General features: G+C 42.3%; 2 protein-coding genes across 12 annotated transcripts in view; one reads left to right on the top strand and one right to left on the bottom strand.

Moving 5' to 3' along the window:
- Positions 1–11,424: 11,424 nt before the first annotated feature.
- Positions 11,425–19,868, bottom strand: LOC129552256 (uncharacterized). The gene is made up of 3 exons (XM_088831640.1): positions 19,131–19,868; positions 18,717–18,763; positions 11,425–11,555 (listed from the first exon to the last, which is right to left on the bottom strand). The coding sequence occupies exons 1-3, from the start codon at positions 19,866–19,868 to the stop codon at positions 11,516–11,518; spliced, it is 825 nt and encodes a 274-aa protein (XP_088687766.1). The 3' UTR covers positions 11,425–11,515.
- Positions 18,773–24,152, top strand: part of ICA1 (islet cell autoantigen 1) — a 197,982-nt gene continuing 192,602 nt past the window's right edge. For 6 of the 11 annotated variants that reach the window (XM_088833439.1, XM_088833442.1, XM_088833447.1 and 3 more), the window contains exon 1: positions 19,081–19,215. The gene's annotated coding sequence lies outside the window, so the exon portion shown is untranslated. Of the gene's footprint in view, positions 18,904–19,068; positions 19,216–24,152 lie in introns of those variants that run through there. The other 5 variants (XM_055420481.2, XM_055420483.2, XM_055420486.2 and 2 more) reach the window with 5 other exon arrangements.

The raw sequence follows: 24,152 nt of genomic DNA, 5'->3' as shown, positions 1-24,152 counted from the left end.
ATGCATATTCAGGGTTGATTTCCTTTAGGATTGAGAGGTTTGATCTCCTTTCTGTCCAAGGGACTCTCAAGAGTCTTCCCCAACACCACAGTTCAAAAGCATCAGTTCTTTGGCAATCAGCTTTCTTTATAGTCCAACTCTCACATCCATACATGACCACTGGAAAAACCATATCTTTCACTATATGGACCTTTGTTGGCAAAGTGATATCTTTGCTTTTTAATATGATGTCTAGATTTGTCATGGATTTCCTTCCAAGGAGCAAGCATCTTTTAATTTCATGGCTGCAGTCACCATCTGTAGTGATTTTGGAGCATCCCAAAATAAAATCTATCACTGCTTCCACTTTTTCCACTTTTATGAGGACACTAATTCTGTTCATGAAGGCTCTGCCCTCATGACCTAATCACCTCCCAAAGGTTCTACCCCAAATACATTGGGGATTAGATTTCAGCCTACAAATTTGGAAAGACACACACATTTACAGTCTATAGAACAAGTACTTACATGATTTTTAGGATGAAATAAGAGTGGAAGAAACTATAACAAAGAATATCAAACTACATCATTCAGTACTTAATAGTACTATTGAATGTCAAAGTTATGTTTAAAACATGGCTAAGGGTTAACAAAGAGATGTTACCCAACACAAAGCCAAGAGAAATAGTTGACACTCACCCTGGGAGGATCTAGTTGTATAAAACTGTTTATTCATTAATTCAAGAAATTTTCTTTAAAAAAAATTATTTGTGTGTCAGGTCTTAGTTGCAGCAGGTGGGATCTTTGATCTTTGTTGCAGCATGCAGGATCTTTTAGTTGTGGCATCTGGAATCTTATTTCCTGACCAGGGTTTGAAACTAAGCCCCCTGCATTGGGAGCTCAGAGTCTTAGCCACAGGACCATCAAGGAAGACCTCAAGGAACTTGTACACCTAAGGTACTCTGGTAGATAAAGACAAGATAAAGTCAGAATTTTTGCTCTCAAAGACCTAATTATCTATGTACATCTCTTGTGGGAAAATACAAACTGCTTGAGCTAAGTATGGGATATAAGTCCAGGAGTCCTTTTTTCCTGAGAAAGTTACCATTTAAGATTGCTTCAGCAAGCCTGTAATGAGATCTCCAACAGGCATTTGAGAACAGTAACAAAGGGCAAAATGATAGGATACTGAATGAGGAATTCCCCAGGTCGGTAGGTGCCCAGTATGCTACTGGAGATCAGTGGAGAAATAACTCTAGAAGGAACGAAGGGATGGAGCAAAAGCAAAACCAATACCCAGTTGTGGATGTGACCAGTGATAGAAGTAAGGTCCGGTGCTGTAAAGAGCAGTATTGCATAGGAACCTGGAATGTTAGGTCCATGAATCAAGGCAAATTGGAAGTGGTCAAACAGGAGATGGCAAGAGTGAACATACACATTCTAGGAATCAGTGAATTAAAATGGACTGGAATGGGTGAATTTAACTCAGATGACCATTATATCTACTACTGTGGGCAGGAATCCCTTAGAAGAAATGGAGTAGCCATCATGATCAACAAAAGAGTCCGAAATGCAGTATTTGGGTGCAATCTTAAAAACGACAGAATGATTTCTGTTCTTTTCCAAGGCAAACCATTCAATATTACAGTAATCCAGGCCTATGCCCCAACCAGTAACGCTGAAGAAGCCGAAGTTGAACGGTTCTATGAAGACCTACAAGACCTTTTAGAACTAACACCAAAAAAGATGTCCTTTTCATTATAGGGGACTGGAATGCAAAAGTAGGAAGTCAAGAAACACCTGGAGTAACAGGCAAATTTGGCCTTGGAGCACGGAATGAAGCAGGGCAAAGGCTAATAGAGTTTTGTCAAGAGAACGCACTGGTCATAGCAAACACCCTCTTCCAACAACACAAGAGAAGACTCTACACATGGACATCACCAGATGGTCAACACCGAAATCAGATTGATTATATTCTTTGCAGCCAAAGATGGAGAAGCTGTATACAGTTAGCAAAAACAAGAGCAGGAGCTGACTGTGGCTCAGATCATGAACTCCTCATTGCCAAATTCAGACTGAAATTGAAGAAAGTAGGGAACACCACTAGACCATTCAGATATGACCTAAATCAAATCCCTTATGATTATACAGTGGAAGTGAGAAATAGATTTAAGAGACTAGATCTGATAGATAGAGTGCCTGATGAACTCTGGACGGAGGTTCGTGACATTGTACAGGAGACAGGGACCAAGACCATCCCCATGGAAAAGAAATGCAAAAAAGCGAAATGGCTGTCTGAGGAAGCCTTACAAATAGCTGTGAAAAGAAGAGAAGTGAAAAGCAAAGGAGAAAAGGAAAGATATAAGCATCTGAATGCAAAGTTCCAAAGAATAGCAAGGAGAGATAAGAAAGCCTTCCTCAGCAATCAATGCAAAGAAATAGAGGAAAACAACAGAATAGGAGAAACAAGAGATCTCTTCAAGAAAATTAGAGATTCCAAGGGAACATTTCATGCAAAGATGGGCTCGATAAAGGACAGAAATGGTATGGACCTAACAGAAGCAGAAGATATTAAGAAGAGGTGGCAAGGATACAGAGAGGAACTGTACAAAAAAGATCTTCACGACCAAGATAGTCACGATAATGTGATCACTGACCTAGAGCCAGACATCTTGGAATGTGAAGTCAAGTGGGCCTTAGAAAGCATCACTACGAACAAAGCTAGTGGAGGTGATGGAATTCCAGTTGAGCTATTTCAAATCTTGAAAGATGATGCTGTGAAAGTGCTGCACTCAATATGCCAGCAAATTTGGAAACCTCAGCAGTGGCCACAGGACTGGAAAAGGTCAGTCTTCATTCCAATCCCAAAGAAAGGCAATGCCAAAGAATGCTCAAACTACCGCACAATTGCACTCATCTCACACACTAGTAAAGTCATGCTCAAAATTCCCCAAGCCAGGCTTCAGCAATATATGAACTGTGAACTTCCAGATATTCAAGCAGGTTTTAGAAAAGGCAGAGGCACCAGAGATCAAATTGCCAACATCCGCTGGATCATGGAGAAAGCAAGGGAGTTCCAGAAAACCATCTATTTCTGCTTCATTGACTATGCCAAAGCCTTTGACTGTGTGGATCACAACAAACTGTGGAACATTCTGAAAGAGATGGGAATACCAGACCACCTGACCTGACTCTTGATAAACCTATATGCAGGTCAGGAAGCAACTGTCAGAACTGTACATGGAACAACAGACTGCTTCCAATAGGAAAAGGAGTACGTCAAGGCTGTATATTGTCACCTTGCTTATTTAACTTATATGCAGAGTACATCATGAGGAATGCTGGACTGGAAGAAGCACAAGCTGGAATCAAGATTGATGGGAGAAATATCAATAACCTCAGATATGCAGATGACACTACCCTTATGGCAGAAAGTGAAGAGGAACTCAAAAGCCTCTTGATGAAAGTGAAAGAGGAGAGTGAAAAGGTTGGCTTGAAGCTCAACATTCAGAAAACAAAGATCATGGCATCTGGTCCCATCACTTCATGGGAAATAGATGGGGAAACAGTGGAAACAGTGACAGACTTTATTTTTTTGGGCTCCAAAATCACTGCAGATGCTGATTGCAGCCATGAAATTAAAAGACGCTTACTCCTTGGGAGGAAAGTTATGACCAACCTAGATAGTATATTAAAAAGCAGAGACATTACTTTGCCAACCAAGGTCTGTCTAGTCAAGGCTATGGTTATTCCTGTGGTCTTGTATGGATGTGAGAGTTGGACTGTGAAGAAAGCTGATCGCAGAAGAATTGATGCTTTTGAACTGTGGTGCTGGAGAAGACTCTTGAGAGTCCCTTGGACTGCAAGGAGATCCCACCAGTCCATTCTAAAGGAGATCGATCTTGGGTGTTCATTGGAAGGACTGATCCTAAAGCTGAAACTCCAATACTTTGGCCACCTCATGTGACGAGTTGACTCACTGGAAAAGACTCTGATGCTGGGAAAGGTTGGGGGCGGGAGGAGAAGGGGACGACAGAGAATGAGATGGCTGGATGGCATCACCGACTCTGTGGACATGAGTTTGAGTGAACTCCGGGAGTTGGTGATTGACAGGGAGGCCTGGTGTGCTGTGATTCATGGGGTCGCGGAGAGTCGGACACGACTGAGCGACTGAACTGAACTGAACTGAACAGGCATTTGGGAGATACAGAAAACGTTGTAGCAGTGGTTGTGATAATAATAAGAGAAGGGTCAGGAGGTACTGGGATACCCTAAATTCAGAATTGAAGGACACCTCCAGTGAAAGGCTGACCTTGCAGTAGGAGACGGTGATAATTCTTGTGTGAATGAGTCCAGGGAGTGGGGAGTGAATGTCGGGACTGATGAAGAAGAGATGACAAGTAGGAATCAGTTGGAAGGTAAGTAAGGCAAATTAGGAATGATAAAGGTTTTGAATTTTCTGGTCAGGCATTTGATTTTGATGTAACCTTTGGAAGATTTTATAGGTGGGCCTGAAGCCAGGAAATCATAATAGTGTTTAATTAACTTCATACTTTAAAAGTAATTGTGAGACATGGATTCTGTCTTCTGTTATGTTACATATCATCACCCCTTCACCATCACCCAGCATGCCCAGACAGTCACACTCACACACACACATGCAATTCTTAGCATAAAGCAGGTACAAAAATAAATACTAAAAGTACTTATATTGCAACCATCTAAACTGGCTTACTATTGAAGGATCAATAAATATACAACCCTAGGTGGAAAGATTTTAAGTTCCAGGTAAGAAACACCCAGGGTTGGAAAGACAATGGAAATAAGACTGAGAACAGTGGACAGAAAAACTGAGCAATACTAGTTAAAGAAACTGTAGTTCCTTGTCCTGAATCATAAACTTAAAGTGAAACAGAATTTAATAGCTAACTGAGTATGAGGTAACCTACTAGAAAGGAATTCAAAATAATTTTGAGGCTTTTCAGCTTGCCTGAACACATTAAGAGAAAGAGCTCTGGAAGAAAAACATGGTTGAGTCATGTCAAATTGGAGGTAATAAGTTCTAATTAAACAAATGATAAACCATTCCTAGTAGTGATATCCTGAATCTAAGAGTAAAATAGAAAAGTCCTGAGATATATATATATATATATATATATATATGAAAAATCAATTCATGATCCCTATTCCCACTCAAATCTGGACTACATCTTACCCCCAAGAAAAGCAGAGATTTATTTTTTTTTTAATTGGAAGAAAATTGCTTTACAATTTTGCATTGGTTTCTGTTGTACAACAATGCGAATCAGTCATAAATATATATATTTCCCCTCCTTCTATAGCCTCAGTCCCCTCCCCCATCACACCTTTCTAGGTCATCACAGAGGGCCAGGCCGGGCTCCCTGTGCAACATAGCAGCCTCCCAGTAGCTATCTATTTCACACATGCTAGTGTATATATGTAAATACTACTCTCTCAATGCATCCTACCCTCTCCTGCCCCTGCTGTGTCCACAGTCTGTTCTCTACATCTGCATTTCTATTCCTTCCCTGCAAATGGGTTCATCAGTACCATTTTTTCTAGATGCCGTACATAGGCGTTAATATACGATATTTGTTTTCCTCGTTCTGACTTACTTCCCTCTGTATAACAGGTTCTAGGTTCATGAAAGCAGAGATTCTTAGAACCACTTCTAGCTTTTCCAGTCCCAATGCTCTGCTACATGTTTTCATAACCAGCTCAAGACTATTAGCCAGGAATAAAATCACTTGAAACAGGAGGAAAACTAGAACCTGAACCAGTGTAAGGGTCTCACCATTAGGGAGTCTCTAAGATTTATCTAAGCAATTCTCATTTGACATGGCAGCAGCAATAGCAAGCAGAAGAAAGCCACAGACTTTTAGCACTGGAAGGAATTTTAAAGGTTGGTCTAGAGGTCAGAAGCATAAAATGTTAAATCAATAAGGAATTTGAAGTCAATAAGAAATCATATAACCAGGATTTCCAAACATTTTCAAAGGTAAGGATTTCTCCTATTTGTTTCTAGTGTCAAATTTTAATCTTCCTTATACCTGCAAATTGTAAAATTCAGTATGTACACTATAAAACAAATCCAAGCATTACCACAGAGTATAAGTGAAAATGCAACTTTCCCCTCCTCCAACCTCAGCCCAAAGATCACTCCCTAGAGACAGCCTCTGTTAACATTTTAGTGAATATCATTAAAAGCCTATGCTTATATATAAAATATTTACTTAAATAGAATCATATTTCACATGGTGTTGTGCAACTTGCTATTTTCACTCAAAAAAAAAAAAAAGAAAGAAAACATCTTGACCTCATTTTTAAAATAGCTGTCAGTGTTCCAATATCTAAATGTACATAATTTAGTTAACTAACCCTTCCTTTAGAAGGACAATTTACTGTTTTAAAAGTTTTAATATTATAAACAGTGTTGTGATGCTCATCTCCAAATGTTCACTTTTGTACATTCACCTAATTATTTCTGTGGAAAAAAAATCCTAAAAGTGGAAATGTGAGATCACAGGCATGCACAATCAACATTTTGAATATATTTCCAAGTTGCACCCCATAAAGCAATGTAAAATTTTTGTTTCTAACCTAAGCATCCATTAGTGGATACGTGCATTAAAAAGTTGTGATGTCCATATATCATATTTAATATATCTATAAATATTATTCTCCCTGGAGTAGGAAATGGCAACCCCACTCCAGTATTCTTGCCTGGAAAATTCCATGGACAAAGGAGCCTGGCGGGGTTACAGAGTCATTCATGACTGAGTGACCGAGCATGCACACATAAATATTATTCAGCCATAAAAAAGGAAATCCTACCATTTTCAACAACAAGGATGCACCAAAACAGCATTATGTTAAGTGAAATAAATCAGACAGAGAAAGACAAATACTATATAATCTCGCTTACATGTGGAATCTGAAAAAAAGCAAAAACCTCCAAACTCACAGAAAGACAGATCAGACTTGTGGTCACTATAGGCCAATGGTACGAAGAGGAGAAACAGCAGGATGATGACAAAAAGTGCAAACTTTTAGTCATAAGATAGGTAAGTACTAGGAATATAATATACAACCTGATGACTGTAGCTAACACTGCTCTATGATACACAAGATATTTGTTGAGAGAATAGAGTCTAAGAGGTCTCATCATAAGAGAACACTATTGTACCTGTATAAGAGGATGGATGTCAGTTAAACCTACTGTAATAATCATTTCACAATACACGTAAATCAAACCATCAAGCTATACACTTGAAACTTCTACGGGATGTATGTCAATTATTTCTCCATAATACTGGACAAAATTTTGTTTACATCCTCAGTTTATGAGAGTATGGACTTGTCCATATCTGATATCTTGAACACTAAGAATTATGCTTTTTATGTTTGCCAGTATGATAAACAAAAATGTTTTTAAGTTGAAAATTTTGTATTGAAAAATTCTTCTGAAAAATTTTACTAGTTTAATTTCTTTTTTTATGAGTTGTCTGTCCCTGGGCTTTTCAGTGGGAGTGTTCATGAGGACCCTTCTTCAATACTAAAAAATGCTTAGACTCTGTCCCACAAAATAGCAATATTAATTACACACATAATATTGACCAAGAAAATACATAATACAGAATTACTGTTAACTCATTAATGATCAAGATAGAGTAACAGGAACCAGATGTATGCCTCTACCTGAAATAAGTAAAACAGATAATGCCATTCAAATATTAGATATTAGGGGAAAATATTTATCCTTCCATCCCTCCACCTAAGTCCCTGGCACTGATTTCTTTTCTCTTTTCCATCTCCATAGTTTTGTCATATAACTGGAGTCATACAGTGTGAGGCCTTTTTGGACTGTCTTCTTTCACTTAGCAGCATGCTTCTAAGGTTCCTCCACATCTTTTCTTAATAACAAACTTTTAAACACTGACCAACGTTTCACTGTGTGGAGGTTTATTTATCTCAGTTCAGTTCAGTCGCTCAGTCGTGTCCGACTCTTCGCGACCCCATGAATCACAGCAAGCCAGGCCTCCCTGTCCATCACCAACTCCGGAGTTCACTCAAACTCATGTCCATCGAGTCGGTGATGCCATCCAGCCATCTCATTCTCCGTCGTCCCCTTTCTCCTCCTGCCCCCAACCTTTCCCAGCATCAGAGTCTTTCCCAGTGAGTCAACTCATTGCATGAGGTGGCCAAAGTATTGCAGTTTCAGCTTTAGCATCAGTCCTTCCAATGAACACCCAGGATTGATTTCCTTTAGAATGGACTGGTTGGATCTCCTTGCAGTATAAGGGACTCTCAAGAGTCTTCTCCAACACCACAGTTCAAAAGCATCGATTCTTCGGCACTCAGCTTTCTTCACAGTCCAACTCTCACATCCATACATGACCACGGGAAAAACCATTGCCTTGACTAGACGGACCTTGGTTGGCAAAGTAATGTCTCTGCTTTTTAATATACTAACTAGGTTGGTCATAACTTTCCTTCTAAGGAGCAAGCGTCTTTTAATTTCATGGTTGCAATCAGTATCTGCAGTGATTTTGGAGCCCAAAAAAATAAAGTCTGTCACTGTTTCCACTGTTTTTCCATCTATTTCCCATGAAGTGATGGGACCAGATGCCATGATCTTTGTTTTCTGAATGTTGAGCTTCAAGCCAACCTTTTCACTCTCCTCTTTCACTTTCATCAAGAGGCTTTTTAGTTCCTCTTTCTGCCATAAGGGTAGTGTCATCTGCATATCTGAGGTTATTGAGATTTCTCCCAGCAACCTTGATTCCAGCTTGTGCTTCTTCCAGCCCAGCGTTCCTCATGATGTACTCTGCATATAAGTTAAATAAGCAAGGTGACAATATACAACCTTGACTTACACCTTTTCCTATTTGGAACCAGTCTGTTGTTCCATGTCCAGTTCTAACTGTTGCTTCCTGACCTGCATACAGGTTTCTCAAGAGGCAGGTCAGGTGGTCTGGTATTCCCATCTCTTTCAGAATGTTCCACAGTTTATTGTGATCCACACAGTCAAAGGCTTTGGCATAGTCAATGAAGCAGAAATAGATGTTTTTCTAGAACTCTCTTGCTTTCTCCATGAACCAGCAGATGTTGGCAATTTGATCTCTGGTGCCTCTGCCTTTTCTAAAACCTGCTTGAACATCTGGGAGTTCACGGTTTACATACTGCTGAAGCCTGGCTTGGAGAATTTTGAGCATGACTTTACTAGCGTGTGAGATGAGTGCAAATGTGCGGTAGTTTGAGCATTCTTTGGCATTGCCTTTCTTTGGGATTGGAATGAAGACTGACCTCTTCCAGTCCTGTGGCCACTGCTGAGTTTTCCAAATTTGCTGGCATATTGAGTGCAGCACTTTCACAGCATCATCTTTCAAGACTTGAAATAGCTCAACTGGAATTCCATCACCTCCACTAGCTTTGTTCGTAGTGATGCTTTCTAAGGTCCACTTGACTTCACATTCCAAGATGTCTGGCTCTAGGTCAGTGATCACATTATCGTGACTATCTTGGTCGTGAAGATCTTTTTTGTACAGTTCTTCTGTGTATTCCTGCCACCTCTTCTTAATATCTTCTGCTTCTGTTAGGTCCATACCATTTCTGTCCTTTATCGAGCCCATCTTTGCATGAAATGTTCCCTTGGAATCTCTAATTTTCTTGAAGAGGTCTCTTGTGTTTCCTATTCTGTTGTTTTCCTCTATTTCTTTGCATTGATCACTGAGGAAGTCTTTCTTATCTCTCCTTGCTATTCTTTGGAACTCTGCATTCAGATGCTTATATCTTTCCTTTTCTCCTTTGCTTTTCGCCTCTCTTCTTTTCACAGCTATTTGTAAGGCTTCCTCAGACAGCCATTTTGCTTTTTTGCATTTCTTTTCCATGGGGATGGTCTTGGTCCCTGTCTCCTGTACAATGTCACGAACCTCCGTCCAGAGTTCATCAGGCACTCTATCCCATTAAAAGACATCTTGCTTGCTCCAAATTTTGGACAGTTGTGAATAAAGCTGCCATAAATGTTCACCTGCAGGTGAACATTTTTGTGTGACATGTTTTCAACTCATTTGCATAAAAACTAGGAAGTGAAATTGCAGGTTAGTGTGTTAACAGCATGTTTAGTTTTATAAGAAACTGCCAGATACTGGGTTTCCCAGGTGGTGCTAGAGGTAAACAAGCTGCATACCAATGCAGGAGACCTAAGAGATGTGGGTTCAATCCCTGGGTCAGGAAGATCCTCTGGAGTGTAGGCAATGGCAACCCACTCCAGTATTCCTGTCTGGAAAATCCCATGGCTAGAGGAGCCTAGCGGGCTACAGTCCATAGGGTCACAAAGAGTTGGACATGACCTAAGTGACTTAGCACACGTATACACCAGACTATCTTCCAAAATGGCTGTATCATTTTATATTTGCACCAGCAATGAATGATGCTTCCTCCTGCTTTACATTCTCAACTGTATTTTGGTGTTTTTCAGTGTTTTGGATTCTAGAAGGTGTGCATTGGTATCTTGTTTTAATTTGCAATTCCTTAAGGACAAAAGCACAAGCTGGAATTGGGATTGCCAGGAGAAATATCAATAACTTCAGATATGCGGATGACACCACTCTTATGGCAGAAAGCAAAGAGGAACTAAAGAGCCTCTTGGTGAAAGTGAAAGAGAAGAGTGAAAAAGCTGGCTTGAAACTTAACATTCAGAAAACGAAGATCATGGTATCTGGTCCCATCACTTCATGGCAAATAGATGGGGAAACGATGGAAACAGTGACACACTTTCTTTTCTTGGGCTCCAAAATCACTGCAGATGGTGACTGCAGCTGTGAAATTAAAAAGACACTGGTTCCTTGGAAGAAAGCTATGAACAACCTAGACAGCATATTAAAAAGCAGAGACATTACTTTGCCAACAAAAGTCCATCTAGTCAAAGCTATGGTTTTTCCATTAGTCATGTATGGATGTGAGAGTTGGACCATAAAGCTGAGCACCGAAGAATTGATGCTTTTGAACTGTGGTACTGGAGAAGACTCTTTTGAGAGCTGCTTGGACCACAAAAAGATCCAATCAGTCAATCCTAAAGGAAATCAGTCCTGAATATTCATTGGAAGGACTGATATTGAACCTGAAACTCCAATACTTTGGCCACCTGATGCGAAGAACTGACTCACTGGAAAAGACCCTGATGCTGGGAAAGATTGAAGGTGGGAGGAGAAGCGGACAGCAGAGGATGAGATGGTTGGATGGCATCACTGATTCAATGGACATGAGTTTGAGCAAGGTCTGTGAGTTGGTGATGGACAGGGAAGCCTGGCATGCTGCAGTCCATGGGGTTGCAAAGAGTCAGAACTGAAGTGAACTTAACATCATAGGGGAGATGAATTAATTAGGATAAAGGCTGGGCTATAATAATATTCAAAAATATAATGGCTTAAACAATATTGAACTTTATTTCCTTCTCATAAAACAATCCACTATGGGCAAATCAGGTGGTCAAGGATCCATCTCTTTGTCATCCTCAAAGTACTTCCGTCACCTGCATGGCCAGATAGTCCAACCTGTGGGAAAGGGGGAAGGCAAAGGTAAGGGTGTGTTTCTTTCAAAGGCATGACCCAAAAGTCACACACATGTTTTTCAGTCACATTGTATTGGCCAGAACCTGGTCACATGGCTATGCCATGCCATAAAGGAAGCTAGAAAATACAGTCTTTAACTGGGGAAAATGTGCTCGGTTGAAATTTGTATTACTGTAGAAAAAAAGAATAAATAGTGAGACATGACTAACAGTATCTGGTACTAGTTACAGACACTAACAGTATCTGCCAAAGAAAGTTAGCAATGGAGTTAAAATTAGAATAGAAGGGGTTTCCCTGGTGGACTAGTGTTAAGAATCTGCCTGCCATTGCAAGGGACACAGGTTCAATCCCTGCTCTGTGGAAGATCCCCCATGCTGCAAGGCAACTAAGCTCATGCGCCACAACTACCAAACCTGTGCTCTAAAACCTGAAAGCCACAGCTATTGAACCCATGTGCAGTGAAGCCCATGTGCCCTAGAGCCCATGCTCCACAACAAGAGAAGCCACGGCAATGAGAAACCCGCACACCGCAACGAGGGAGTAGCCCCCATTCTCAACTAGAAAAAGCCCGCACAGAGCAATGAAGACCCAGCACGGCCAATAAATACACAGTTAAAATTTTTATTAAAAAAGTAGAAGAGAGTGTAGAGAGAAGGGAACCCTCTTACACTGTTGGTGGGAATGCAAACTAGTACAGCCACTATGGAAAACAGTGTGGAGATTCCTTAAAAAACTGGAAATAGAGCTGCCATATGATCCAGCAATCACACTCCTGGGCATACACACCGAGGAAACCAGAATTGAAAGAGACACATGTTCATTGCAGAATTGAAAGAGACAGTGTTCATTGCAGCACTATTTATAATAGCCAGGACATGGAAGCAACCTAGATGTCCATCTGCAGATGAATGGATAAGAAAGCTTTGGTACATATACACAATGGAGTATTACTCAGCCATTAAAAAGAATACATTTGAATCAGTTCTAATGAGGTGGATGAAACTGGAGCCTATTATACAGAGTGAAGTAATCCAGAAAAAAACACCAATACAGTATACTAACACATATATATGGAATTTAGAAAGATGCAAATGATAACCCTGTATACGAGACAGCAAAAGAGACACAGATGTATAGAACAGTCTTCGGGACTCTGGCAGAGGGTGAAGGTGGGATGATTTGGGAGAATGGCATTGAAACATGTATGTTGTCATATGTGAAACGAATCACCAGTTCAGGGTCGATGCATGTTACAGGATGCTCGGGGCTAGTGTGCGGGGATGACCCAGAGGGAGGATAAAGGGAAGAGGGAGGTGGGAGAAGGGTTCAGGAAGGGGAACTCATGTACAACCGGGGCGGATTCATGTCAATGTATGGCAAAACCAACCAATATAATATTGTAAAATAATTAGCCTCCAATAAAAAATAAATTAATTAAAAAAAAAGTAGAAGAGGAAAAGTGCATCTGACTGGGAATTAGGAAACAGGGGTTATAGTCCTAATTCAGTCTTCAGTTCAGTTCAGTCGCTCAGTCGTGTCCGACTCTTTGCGACCCCATGAATCACAGCACGCCAGGCCTCCCTGTCCATCACCAACTCCCGGAGTTCACTCAAACTCATGTCCAAAGAGTCGGTGATGCCATCCAGCCATCTCATTCTCTGTCATCCCCTTCTCCTCCCGCCCCCAATCCCTCCCAGCATCAGAGTCTTTTTCAGTGAGTCAACTCGTCGCATGAGGTGGCCAAAGTATTGGAGTTTCAGCTTTAGCATCAGTCCTTCCAATCAACACCCAGGATTGATCTCCTCTAGAATGGACTGGTTGGATCTCCTTGCAGTCCAAGGGACTCTCAAGAGTCTTCTCCAGCACCACAGTTCAAAAGCATCAACTCTTCAGCGATCAGCTTTCTTCACACTTACTCTCATTAAACCAAATTTTGACCCGTGTTTCAACCTGAGTTCTTAGTGAGTCTTCTAAACTGTCCCTGTACCCAGAGAAAAAGAGATAGCAAAGACCCAGAGCGCACCTTCCTAATCTTTCAGTTAAGTCCTGTTCTTTATTAGACAGTGACCCTTTTAAGTGGTCATTATCCGCAAGTCTGCCAAAACCAAAGCAAGGCTATGATCTCTAGGCTAAAATTTGCTCAGCACAGTTCCTAGTGAGAAGCAGGGTTATACTGGATGGCACATGATTAAATAAAACTCTCCACTGGCAGTGAATAAGATGTCCCTTTTTTATGCCATCACCAGCAATTTTCTTGCAGAAGTTTCAGTGAATGATACTGGGGGTGGACGTGTAGAGAGCCGTATTATTTATATATAAATCTAAGCTGGTGGGCAATGAAAATAATTATCTTTCTCCTCAGTGTAAAATAAGCCCTTTCATTGTAGCCTTAATTTTGAAAGGGAAGGAAGTTAATTTTAATTAACGAAAGTTAATGCTTTTAATTAAACATCTGTTCTATTTTCACATGCACATAGAAGTTTGCTTAAAGATATAACTAGTCAATCCTAAAGGACTGATGCTAAAGCTGAAGATTCAATACTTTGACCACTTGATATGAAGAGCCAACTCATTGGAAAAGAGCCTGATGCTGGGAAAGATTGAAGGCAAAAGAAGGTGGTGGCAGAGGATGAGATAGTTAGATAGCATCACTGACTCAATGGACATACATTTGAGCAAACTCCAGGAAATAGTGGAGGACAGAGGAGCCCGGCATGCTGCAGTCCATGGGGTCGCAAAGAGTTGGACACAACAAAGCAACTGAACAACAACAAATAACTAAATGATGACAGTAATAATAGAAGCTTTGTATGCTATGTACAGAACACAATTGATCACAAGAATTAAACAAAAATTGGTCAATATATTTAGTACACATCCTTGAGTACATCTAATTTCTGTATTACAAGATACAGTGAATAAACAACTTTATCTCCGCCAATAAAATTTAGCTTAATCCTTTAAATTTCGATCACCAATAAACATTAAACAAATTTAATAACTTTTAAAACATCGTTTTTTTCAAAATTTACTCCTATGGATGATCTGATTTTAATCACCTTATCAACTCTGAAGCAAAAACACTTATATTAATGAACAGAGATTTGCATGTGTAGCTCATATTAAACACATTGATAATAAGAATAGCTTAAGCTCTACCTCAGCAGGTACCAAGAGTATAGATGATGATGATGTCAAAGATGAGTCATAAAAGGATTTCAGAGCTGTTGAAAGCTGTATCTTTCTGGATGAATGGCAGAGCAAATATTTCCTTTATGGTGCCCATTCACCAAGAGGCACAGGGACACTGCCTCACTTGCTCTTGTTGGCTGAGCGCACAAGCAGCATTCAGAACACTAAAATATATCACAAACAGTACACTAAAATGTACTGTATAATATGTAGATGGATAATTTGTGTCTATTCATACATACATTTTATGCATGTATATGTGTTGATATATATATGTACTTCTTTCCTCTCCAGCCCTAAGCAAACACCTATCTACTTTGTCTGTAGATTTCCCTATCGTAGACTTTATATGAACGGGATCATTGACTTTTGTGGCGACTTCCTTCACTTAGAATGTTTTCAAGGTTCATCCAAGACACAGCATGTATCAGTATTTTGTCCTTTTTCGTGACCCAAAAATATTCCACTGCACTACATTTTATTATTCATTCATCCACTTTAGATAGTTGGATTCTTTTCACCTTTTGACTGCTTTGAATAATGCTGCTATATATGCAAGTTTTTGTGTGGACAGAGGTCTTCATTTCTTGTGGCTATATACATAGGGGTGGAATTGCTGGGTCATATGTTAACTATGTTAATTACTTGAGGAACTGCCAAATCATTTTTCGAAGTGGATACATCCTTCTACATTCCCACCAGCAATGTATGAAGGTTCCTATTTCTCCACATTCCAGCTTGAATTTTTCTTTAAATAATAGCTTATTTGCTAAGAATGGTGGCACAGGAGAGGAGGGCAACACCCCAATGAGCTAGCAGAGGCCATACAGCCCTGGACAGCCTACTTTCCAATTCTTTTAATGTGGGAGTAAAATAAATCTCTATCTCATTCAATCCACTGTTATTGTGTGTCTCTGCTAAGGGCAGCCTAACACAATTCCTAATTCATGTGGTCCCATTAGCAATCTAGAACCTGGGAAGCACCCCCCAAAAGATCATTGAATGCGTAAAGATTTTTTGATCCTGTTACATTCTAGAAAATGCAGATTATTTCTTCCACAATTTCACATTCCAGCATTCAATAGCCATTCTCTTCTTAGTACCTTTGTTCCAATCATCTGCATTTTGAGGAGATACTGTGAACATTCAAGCAACTTGCCATCCGACAGGCTCTAGATGTCTAGATTTGGCTCATTAACAAATGTATCCACCCCAAAGCCAATCTTCTCAGAAATTGTTTCCGGTTCTCACTAGCACCTTGTGGGTGCTCTGAAAGACTGAAACAACTTGATATACAGAAGCAATGGAAGTATTATAAATGGAGCAATTTTTTTAATGGGAAGGGAAAGTCCTCATTGTGGCAATGCAGGACAAGCACCAGTTTATTATTTCTTCCTTTAAGTGTTATCCCCAGTGTTAGGACAACCCGAATAATGATGAAAAGTCATTTAACTCTTTATGTTACACCCAAGGCATTTCAGTGCCATGTTGACTAAAATGGCCTTTTATAAGGTAAAAGGAAACCTGAGTAATTAGTTTTACAAATCAGCTTTCTTTCTCACTCCCCCCAGTACCTGTGTTCCAATTATTTGCATTTTGAGAAGATGCTGTGAATACACAAGCAACCTGCCATTCTACTGGCTATAGATATCTAAAGCTCATTGATGCCAATACTCATTAACAAATATATCTACCACAAAGCCAATCTTTAATAAATAGGGTTTCTAATACGTTTTCAGGTAACTAGTAAATAACCATTGGTGGAAAGGAAAACCTTAGAATCAGGAAATTTTGTGACCTATTTCTCTCTCAATGCTTTGATTAACTAATTGATACATTCAGCCAACATTTATTGAGCAACCACTATGTTACAAATAACACTTCATTTTGTTTAGAAAAATGTTTCTTTTAAACTCCCTAAGCTAGGTTTTTACAGTAAGTGTGTGGATCACAATAAACTGTGGAAAATTCTGAAAGAGATGGGAATACAGGACCACCTGACCTGCCTCTTGAGAAACCTGTATGCAGGTCAGGAAGCAACAGTCAGAACTGTACATGGAACAACAGACTGGTTCCAAATAGGAAAAGGAGTACATCAAGGCTGTATATTGTCACCTTGCTTATTTAACTTATATGCAGAGTACATCATGAGGAACGCTGGGCTGGAAGAAGCACAAGCTGGAATCAAGATTGCCGGGAGAAATATCAATAACCTCAGTATATGCAGATGACACTACCCTTATGGCAGAAAGTGAAGAGGAACTCAAAAGCCTCTTGATAAAAGTGAAAGAGGAGAGTGAAAAGGTTGGCTTGAAGCTCAACATTCAGAAAACAAAGATCATGGCATCTGGTCCCATCACTTCTGAGTGAACTACGGGAGTTGGTGATGGACAGGGAGGCCTGGCGTGCTGTGATTCACGGGGTCGCGGAGAGTCGGACAAGACTGAGCGACTGAACTGAACTGAACTGAACTGAACGGTTCTTGGAATCAAATATTTTAAAACAAAATATCTTAATCATCTCCCTTTTGCAAGGAAGTTTTCTTTTTCTCATTTTAATAGGATTTTTTTCCCCTTTTTATAAACAGGACAATCATTTGGCTTGTGTTCTCAATAGATTCATTTGAATGCTTCTTATAAATGCCAGTCATATAGGAGCAATGTTTTTCTCTTCCCAAATTTCTCCTGAATCTCAGCTTCTCATCAATTTGCTGTTTTGTAGATCCGATTCATTCAGCATTTGGTTTATTCACAAACATCTTTTAAGGACGTGATATTTGCTCAGCTCTGTATTTTGTGACCTACTGGGACAGGCTCAAATCCATCAATGACAAACAGAAACCCCAAAGAATATATCCAGAGAATTATGTCAACTTTAAAGGTTATATAAATTCCTGGAGCTGTACCACCTTACTACCTTTCTATTAAAAGATCAGCATCTTCTCCTATACCGTTTCTGTTTCCATCTTGGTCAGACACCTTTCTATCGTGTGTGTTAGCCATTCAGTCCTATCGGACTTTTTGCAACCCCATGGACTGTAGCCCACCAAGCTCCGCTGTCCATGGAATTCTCCAGGCAAGATACTGGAGTGGGTTGCCACTTCCTTCTCCAGGAGATCTTCCTGATCAAGGGATTGAACCCATATCTGCTGAATTGCAAGGGGATTCTATAATGTTTGAGCCACCACGGAAGCCCCTTTCTATCTTGAGATTAAATCTCTTGGTTCAGACAACCCTAGATTCAAACTTATGCTCAACATCCTATTGGCTGAATGCCTTTATGGCGCTCTGGGCAACGTTTACATCTGTAAAATATAGATAATACTCTACCCACGTTATTGGGTTGCTGAAGGATTACAGTAAAGTATACAGCATATGCCTGCCACATAACAAGCAGCCCATTCATGTTACCTGTGGATTTCAGGCTTGTTTGCGTCATTACTCAATAATCATCTTTCCTTTCACCCTGTTAAATTATTTCAATCAGTGACTATTCAATGAACCTTTTAAGAAATATATAACATGAGGGATATATAACATGAGTCATAGCACATTAGGACATAGATGCTTTTAGCAAGCAACACCTTTTCTTCATGTGATCACGGCAGGGTACTCAAAAACAAGACGGTGGTTTTTTCCTGTTGACAAAGAATAAGAGAAGATGAAATTACTGTGTCAGTAACCTAAGTAAAAAAGATATGTGAATAAATGGGGACGAATATATATATATATATATATATATATATATACGTATACAGTTGTTTTTCTTTTCATAGAGCCTTTTAACATTAAGCCGAAACTTGATTCCCAGACAGAGGCCTCTGTAACTTTTTTGGCATTGGAGTCAAGACGTGTCCTGTCCTCTAAAGCCACGGGAATCTATCGTGGAGGCAAGCAGCACGCGCAAAGCACAGCACGGTGGGCACCCTGGGGCGTTCGCGGCGGCTCCCACCTGTCGGCCAGGTCATTGTGACGCAATTCTATGGACACGTGGAACACCTGCGGGAGAGCCGGGGCGGGGTCACCCTGGGCGGCAGATCCGAGCAGGGGGCACCCCAGGAGATGGGGGTCGAGGAACGGCCCGAGGGAGCAGAGAGAAGGAGACTCACTCCCCCCATCCCGGACCCGCCCCAAGCAAGGTGAGGCCAGCGGCGCCTCCCTCCTCTGGGGCCCGGGGCCCTGCTGAGAGGGCTCGCCCGCGGGGCGTCCTCGGAGGGGAGGCGCCGGCTGCGAGGCGAGGGCGCCCGCTCCCCCCGGCCGCTGCGCTGCGCTGCGGCGCGCAGGGCTCCGCCGGCTGCCATTCCGGCCGGCGGCGAGCGCCGCAGGAAGGCCCGGCTCCGGCGCTCCCTCCGCCCCCTTCGCTCGCCTTCTGCTGACGCTGACGTCGGGTGAGGGAGCTGCAGGAACGCTCCGTTCGCGGCCGGGAGGCTCCCGGGGGCCGGGGCTCCGAGGTACCTGCCCTCCGGGGCCCGGGCGGGGGCGAGCCGGGCGGGCGGCAGGCTGAGCGGGAGACTCCCGGCAGCCGGGGCGGTCGGGGGCGCCAGCCCGGCCCTCCGCGCGCCGGGCGACAGGCAGGTCGCCTCCTCCTGCGCCGCATCCCCGCGCGGGCACCGCCACAGCCTCTTCCCCTTCCCCGCCTCCGCCCTGGGCCTGGGAAGGTCCGCCCCGGGGCAGCGGGAGGGAAGCGCGCCGGGCTCCGGCCGCTGCTCGGGACTCGGCGTCGGCGGCACCCTTCCCCCGCCCGCCACCCCGCCGCGCCCGGCCTCGCCTCCCCGGCCCCTCCGGCCCCCGCGGCCCCTCCGGGGCCGGGACCTGACTTGTTGCCGAGTTCACCTGCCGCAGCTCCCGGTGTTCGGCTTTTTCTCCTCTCCCCATTCATTCCCCATCTTTGGCGGAGGTGGAAGGGAGCACTAGAAGCACTCGTGCCGGGAGGCCCGAGGTGGATCCCGCCCCGGGTGAGGGGCTCCGAGCCTCGGACCGGGCTGGAGCGGGAGCCCCCAAGCAGGCCAGGGCCCCGCGAACCCCCGCGCGCCCGTTTCCTTTGGGTGCCGCTGACGCCGCCTTTCCTGCCTCGAGCTATCCTGCTTCCTCTAGAAACGAACATATCCTGTTATTACGTCTGCCTTTGCCCAGAGCGACTGTCCATTAACCTTTCCCGTTGCCTTTTGACTTGGCGTGCCCCCAAGGGCCCCTCAGCTTCTCTTTGAGCATCTTAAAAACAATGCGTGAGCCTTTTCCCTGGCGAAAGGCATATAGTTTAGAAAGGGAACTGGGTTCTCTTCTAGATACCATAAAAAATTATCACGAGAAAGGGTGCTGGGTGACAGCCTTAGTATCTGAGATCTGGTAACTTTATAAAAATTATCAGGGCTTGGAAAATGTACTACCAGCTGGTTTGAAAATGATATTGAATGTTGGAAGAAAAGCACAGAAGGCATTGGCCATTAATGCCCTATAAATTATGACTCATTGCAAACATGTTCATGTCCAAACATTTCCGTAAAAACTCGCCCGAAAAACACCAAGTTGGTTTCTGAGGACCTTTAGTTTGGTTTTGTTTTTGTTTTTTGAGATCTGAACTGTTCTCTGGGCTGAGGGAATGAAATAGGAAATGCCCACTAGTTTGTAATCAGTGGTCCAGATTCTGTTTCTTACCTTCTGTTCAAGACACACACACTTTTTTTTTTACTTTTAAGTAAGTTTTCAAGTCAGTTTTTTGTTTGTTTTAGGTTTCAGTCTTTGTTTTTGAAATATCATGTGTAGAGAATACATACCATAGGGGCAAAATTCGTTGACTGCCATATATATATCTAATTTAAGGAGACGTAGCTTTCTAATTGTATCGTTTTTTGCATTAAATAGGTAAAGAGTTGTACTGCTATTATAGATGAACCTTTAAAAAATGACAGTTAAGCTGTTGAATACTAATTATAATAGTGGAGAGACCAAAGGCTAAAAAGCTGATTATGAACCCTCAACCTAATGGGGCGTTAATTGCTAAAGACACCGGATAGTAGATGCTTGGGAACTTTATTTTATAGCTCTTTCCTTCATTTTATCCACCTTTGTATCTATCTGACTGCTTTCTCTGAGCATCTTTATTGCCATGCATTTCTTCCACATCAGGCTTATGAAAAACACAGAAAATTTTGTTACTCAAAAAACCTTCACAAGTGCTGCATTTTCAGTGTATTTGACTATAGAGTACATTTTTTTTTTTTTCAGGTGCTAGCAGGTTTATCGGAGAAGGAAATGGCAACCCACTCCAGTGTTCTTGCCTGGAGAATCCCAGGGACAGGGGAGCCTGGTGGGCTTCCATCTATGGGGTCACACAGAGTCGGACACGACTGAAGTGACTTAGCAGCAGCAGCAGGTTTATCAGAGAAAGAGATGTGTGGCAACTGTGAAATGACATGGCAGGGTCAACCTGTTTCGGTGTGAACTTTTAAGTTACAGAAACCTCATACAGGAGAAAGTGGTAAAGTTAATAGGCCACAAGGATCAGGAAGAAATTTTCCTCTTTATTGGTTGTGCTGTACACCTGGAAGCCTGAGGATGAGTGGGAACATTTAGGATCAGTGCACTGGCTGCTGCTGCTAAGTCACTTCAGTCATGTCCGACTCTGTGGGACCCCATAGAGGGAAGCCCACCAGGCTTCCCCGTCCCTGGGATTCTCCAGGCAAGAACTGGAGTGGGTGTGCACTGGCTACTAATGTCCTTTTTATTGCATCTGCACTTTCAGATTTATGGGAACCATGGACAAGGATGCTACCTGTATGTTTATGTCCATGAGGCAACATAGATCACTGATTAATTCACCTTTTTCCCTTCTTCACCCCCATCCAGAATCTGCCTCAGTAAAGCCTTTAAACTCAAATACCAGTATAGGAGGAACATTCCCCCCTTGCCCCCTCAGGCTGTCACACTTTATATCACTGTCCTATCTAGTGCCGTGGAGGATGGGCAAGGACAGGCTTTGGATCCCAGTGGAGCAGGATTGGAGCCCCAGCTGCAACACATAATTAGCCACGTGACCTTGAGCAAGTTACTTCAGCTTTCCAGGTCCTTATTTGCTTATCTATAGAGCAGGAATATCTACCTTACATATATATATATATATATATATATATATATATATATATAATGATTTGCACAGTAAATAGGACTCAAGTTGGGCTTCCCGGATGGTGCTAGTGGTAAAGAATCTGCCTGCTGATGCAGGAGACGTGATTCAATCCCTGGGTCAGTACGATCCCCTGAAGAAGGAAATGGCAACCCACTCCAGTATTCTTGCCTGGAGAATCCCATGGACAGAAGAGCCTTGCAGGTTACAGTCTGTGGGGTCACAAATAGTTGGACAGGACTGAGCACACACACACACAGCAGGACTCAAGTAATAGTAAATTAATTATTCTTTCACATGCTAAACGTATGTGCTGTCTATATCTGAAAAGGATGCTGTTGCCTTTCCCTCATGATAGAGAATGCATTCCAGTTGATTTTGGGTTGTTGCAGTGATTTTGTACCAATACTGAGAATTTGGGCTTTGTGGAATCCTCCCTGAAGTTGGGGAATGCAATCTGTGGTTGAGGAATAAAGCAAAGCTAATTTGTTCCATTAGGGGTAGATCTTCTAAACCCGTGCCACTCAGATGTGATCCATGGACCAGCAACATTGACTTCCCTGAGAGCTTGTAAGACGGGTGGAATCTCAGCCCACCCTCCCCAGACCCCATGTCCAGTGAATAAGAATCTCTTCTTAACAAGATCTCCAAGTGAGTCCTGTGTACATTAAAGTTAGAGAAGCATTGTCCTAACCTGGTATTTATTAAACTTTTCTGTCTGATAGAATCATTTGGGGGCTTGTTAACTGTGGATTCCCAGTCAGGCATCTCCCATCTGCTGTTAGCACCTCAGGTAGCTCTGATGCCTGGGCTTCTCCCACTGATCTTTGAGAACATGCTCACTCAGTGGTGTCTGACTCTTTGTGACCCCATGGACTGTAGCCCACCAAGCTCTTCTCTCCATGGGATTTCCCAGGCAAGAACACTGAAGTGGGTTACCATTTCCTTCTCCAGGGGATCTTCCTGACCCAGGGATGAAACCCAGATCTCCTGTATCTACATGAATGGCAGTTGAATTCTTTACCACTGAGCCACCTGGGAAGCCCAGTCTTTGAGAAACACTGCACCAAGCTTTTTATGCAGCAGAGTATACTAAGATGGGCTTCTGCCCTCTTTAACAAAGCGTTTTGGCAGATATGACCTTTGATATTCAGTTCCCTTTGAGGTAAATAGGTGTTATAAATCCCTATCTATCTACTTAGGAAAATCAGGACTACGGCCATGATTTGCCTCTCTGGATAATGCGTATGGTAGAACTGCCTTGAACCTCTATAAATCCTAGTTGACAATGCTTTCACAACTCTAGCATCCAAGTTAATGCACAGAAGTAATTTCAGATTTCAGTGAATCTCTCCAGGACACAGATGACTCTAAGGTGTTTTATACACACTTTTAAAACAAAGCCTTCCTTCTGTGTGACTCTTGGCCAATTACTTAGGATAAGTAACTAACTGATTTTGAATTTCAGCCATAAACTGAGGTTGATGTCCCCTGGACGGTGTTGCCAGGATAAGCATACTGTGCGCAGAGCATTCATATTGGTTTCTGAGAAGTGCTAGTTCCTCAACTAATAGTAGCTACTTGTCTCATTGTAAACCTAGTGAGAGAATGAGTTCTTGGAGACTTGAAAAAATGGCATTGCTCATAATGAGAAGTCTCTCCTGCTGGTTAGATGATGTCATTCATCAGGCCTTCGGCCAAATCAGAGAAGAGGGGTCACCACTCAGTTTTCAGCAAGCATTTGTTGTATGTGTCATGTGCCATGCATTGTTCCAGTACTGGGAATACCAAGACAAGACCCAGAGCCTTCACTGCTCTGGAGAAGCCTGCAGCCTAGTAAGGGAGATCAATGGGTCAGATGATGATTACATTTCAGGAAAGGTAGGGAGAGGTGAAGCCCAGGGCAGAGACACCCAACCCAGGTGGGAGAGAGGGCAGAGGAAACTGAGAAGATTCATGGAGGAGGTGACCCTTGAGTTAAGCCTTAAAGGACCAATAAGAATTTGGCCAGTCAGAAAAGGCGATGGATGGAGGGAGAGTTCCCATACAGTGCCCAAGTGTGCAGAGGGAGGGGTACTGGCCAATAGTCCTCGTGCCTGGAGCCCAGCGTGCGTGTATGTACCTTCCTGTCTGAGTGACCTTGGGCAAGTTTGATCACCTGTGAGTTGAGAGGCTTACATGCATTAATCAGGGTAAGCACAGGACTCATTTCAGTTTTGTACTGTACAGTCATGGAGAGCTGGTGGAGATTTTAGTAGAAAATAA

Source organism: Moschus berezovskii, chromosome 3, assembly GCF_049115385.1.
Source record: "Moschus berezovskii isolate FMDL1 chromosome 3, NW_MosBer_1.0, whole genome shotgun sequence".
Lineage (NCBI taxonomy): Eukaryota > Metazoa > Chordata > Mammalia > Artiodactyla > Moschidae > Moschus > Moschus berezovskii.
Note: the sequence above shows the minus strand (reverse complement) of the source record. Positions and strands in the feature narration are given on the sequence as shown.

Excerpts from the sequence above, each read along its gene's own strand:
- LOC129552256 (XM_088831640.1), bottom strand. The coding sequence starts at position 19,868 with ATGTTCGTTTCTAGAGGAAGCAGGATAGCTCGAGGCAGGAAAGGCGGC. Across the intron at positions 18,764-19,130 it reads GACGTCAGCGTCAGCAGAAG|GTGTTCCACGTGTCCATAGA; the intron begins GCGAGCGAAGGG and ends GCTCTCCCGCAG. Across the intron at positions 11,556-18,716 it reads CACAATGACCTGGCCGACAG|GTTGGACTATCTGGCCATGC; the intron begins GTGGGAGCCGCC and ends CCTTTCCCACAG.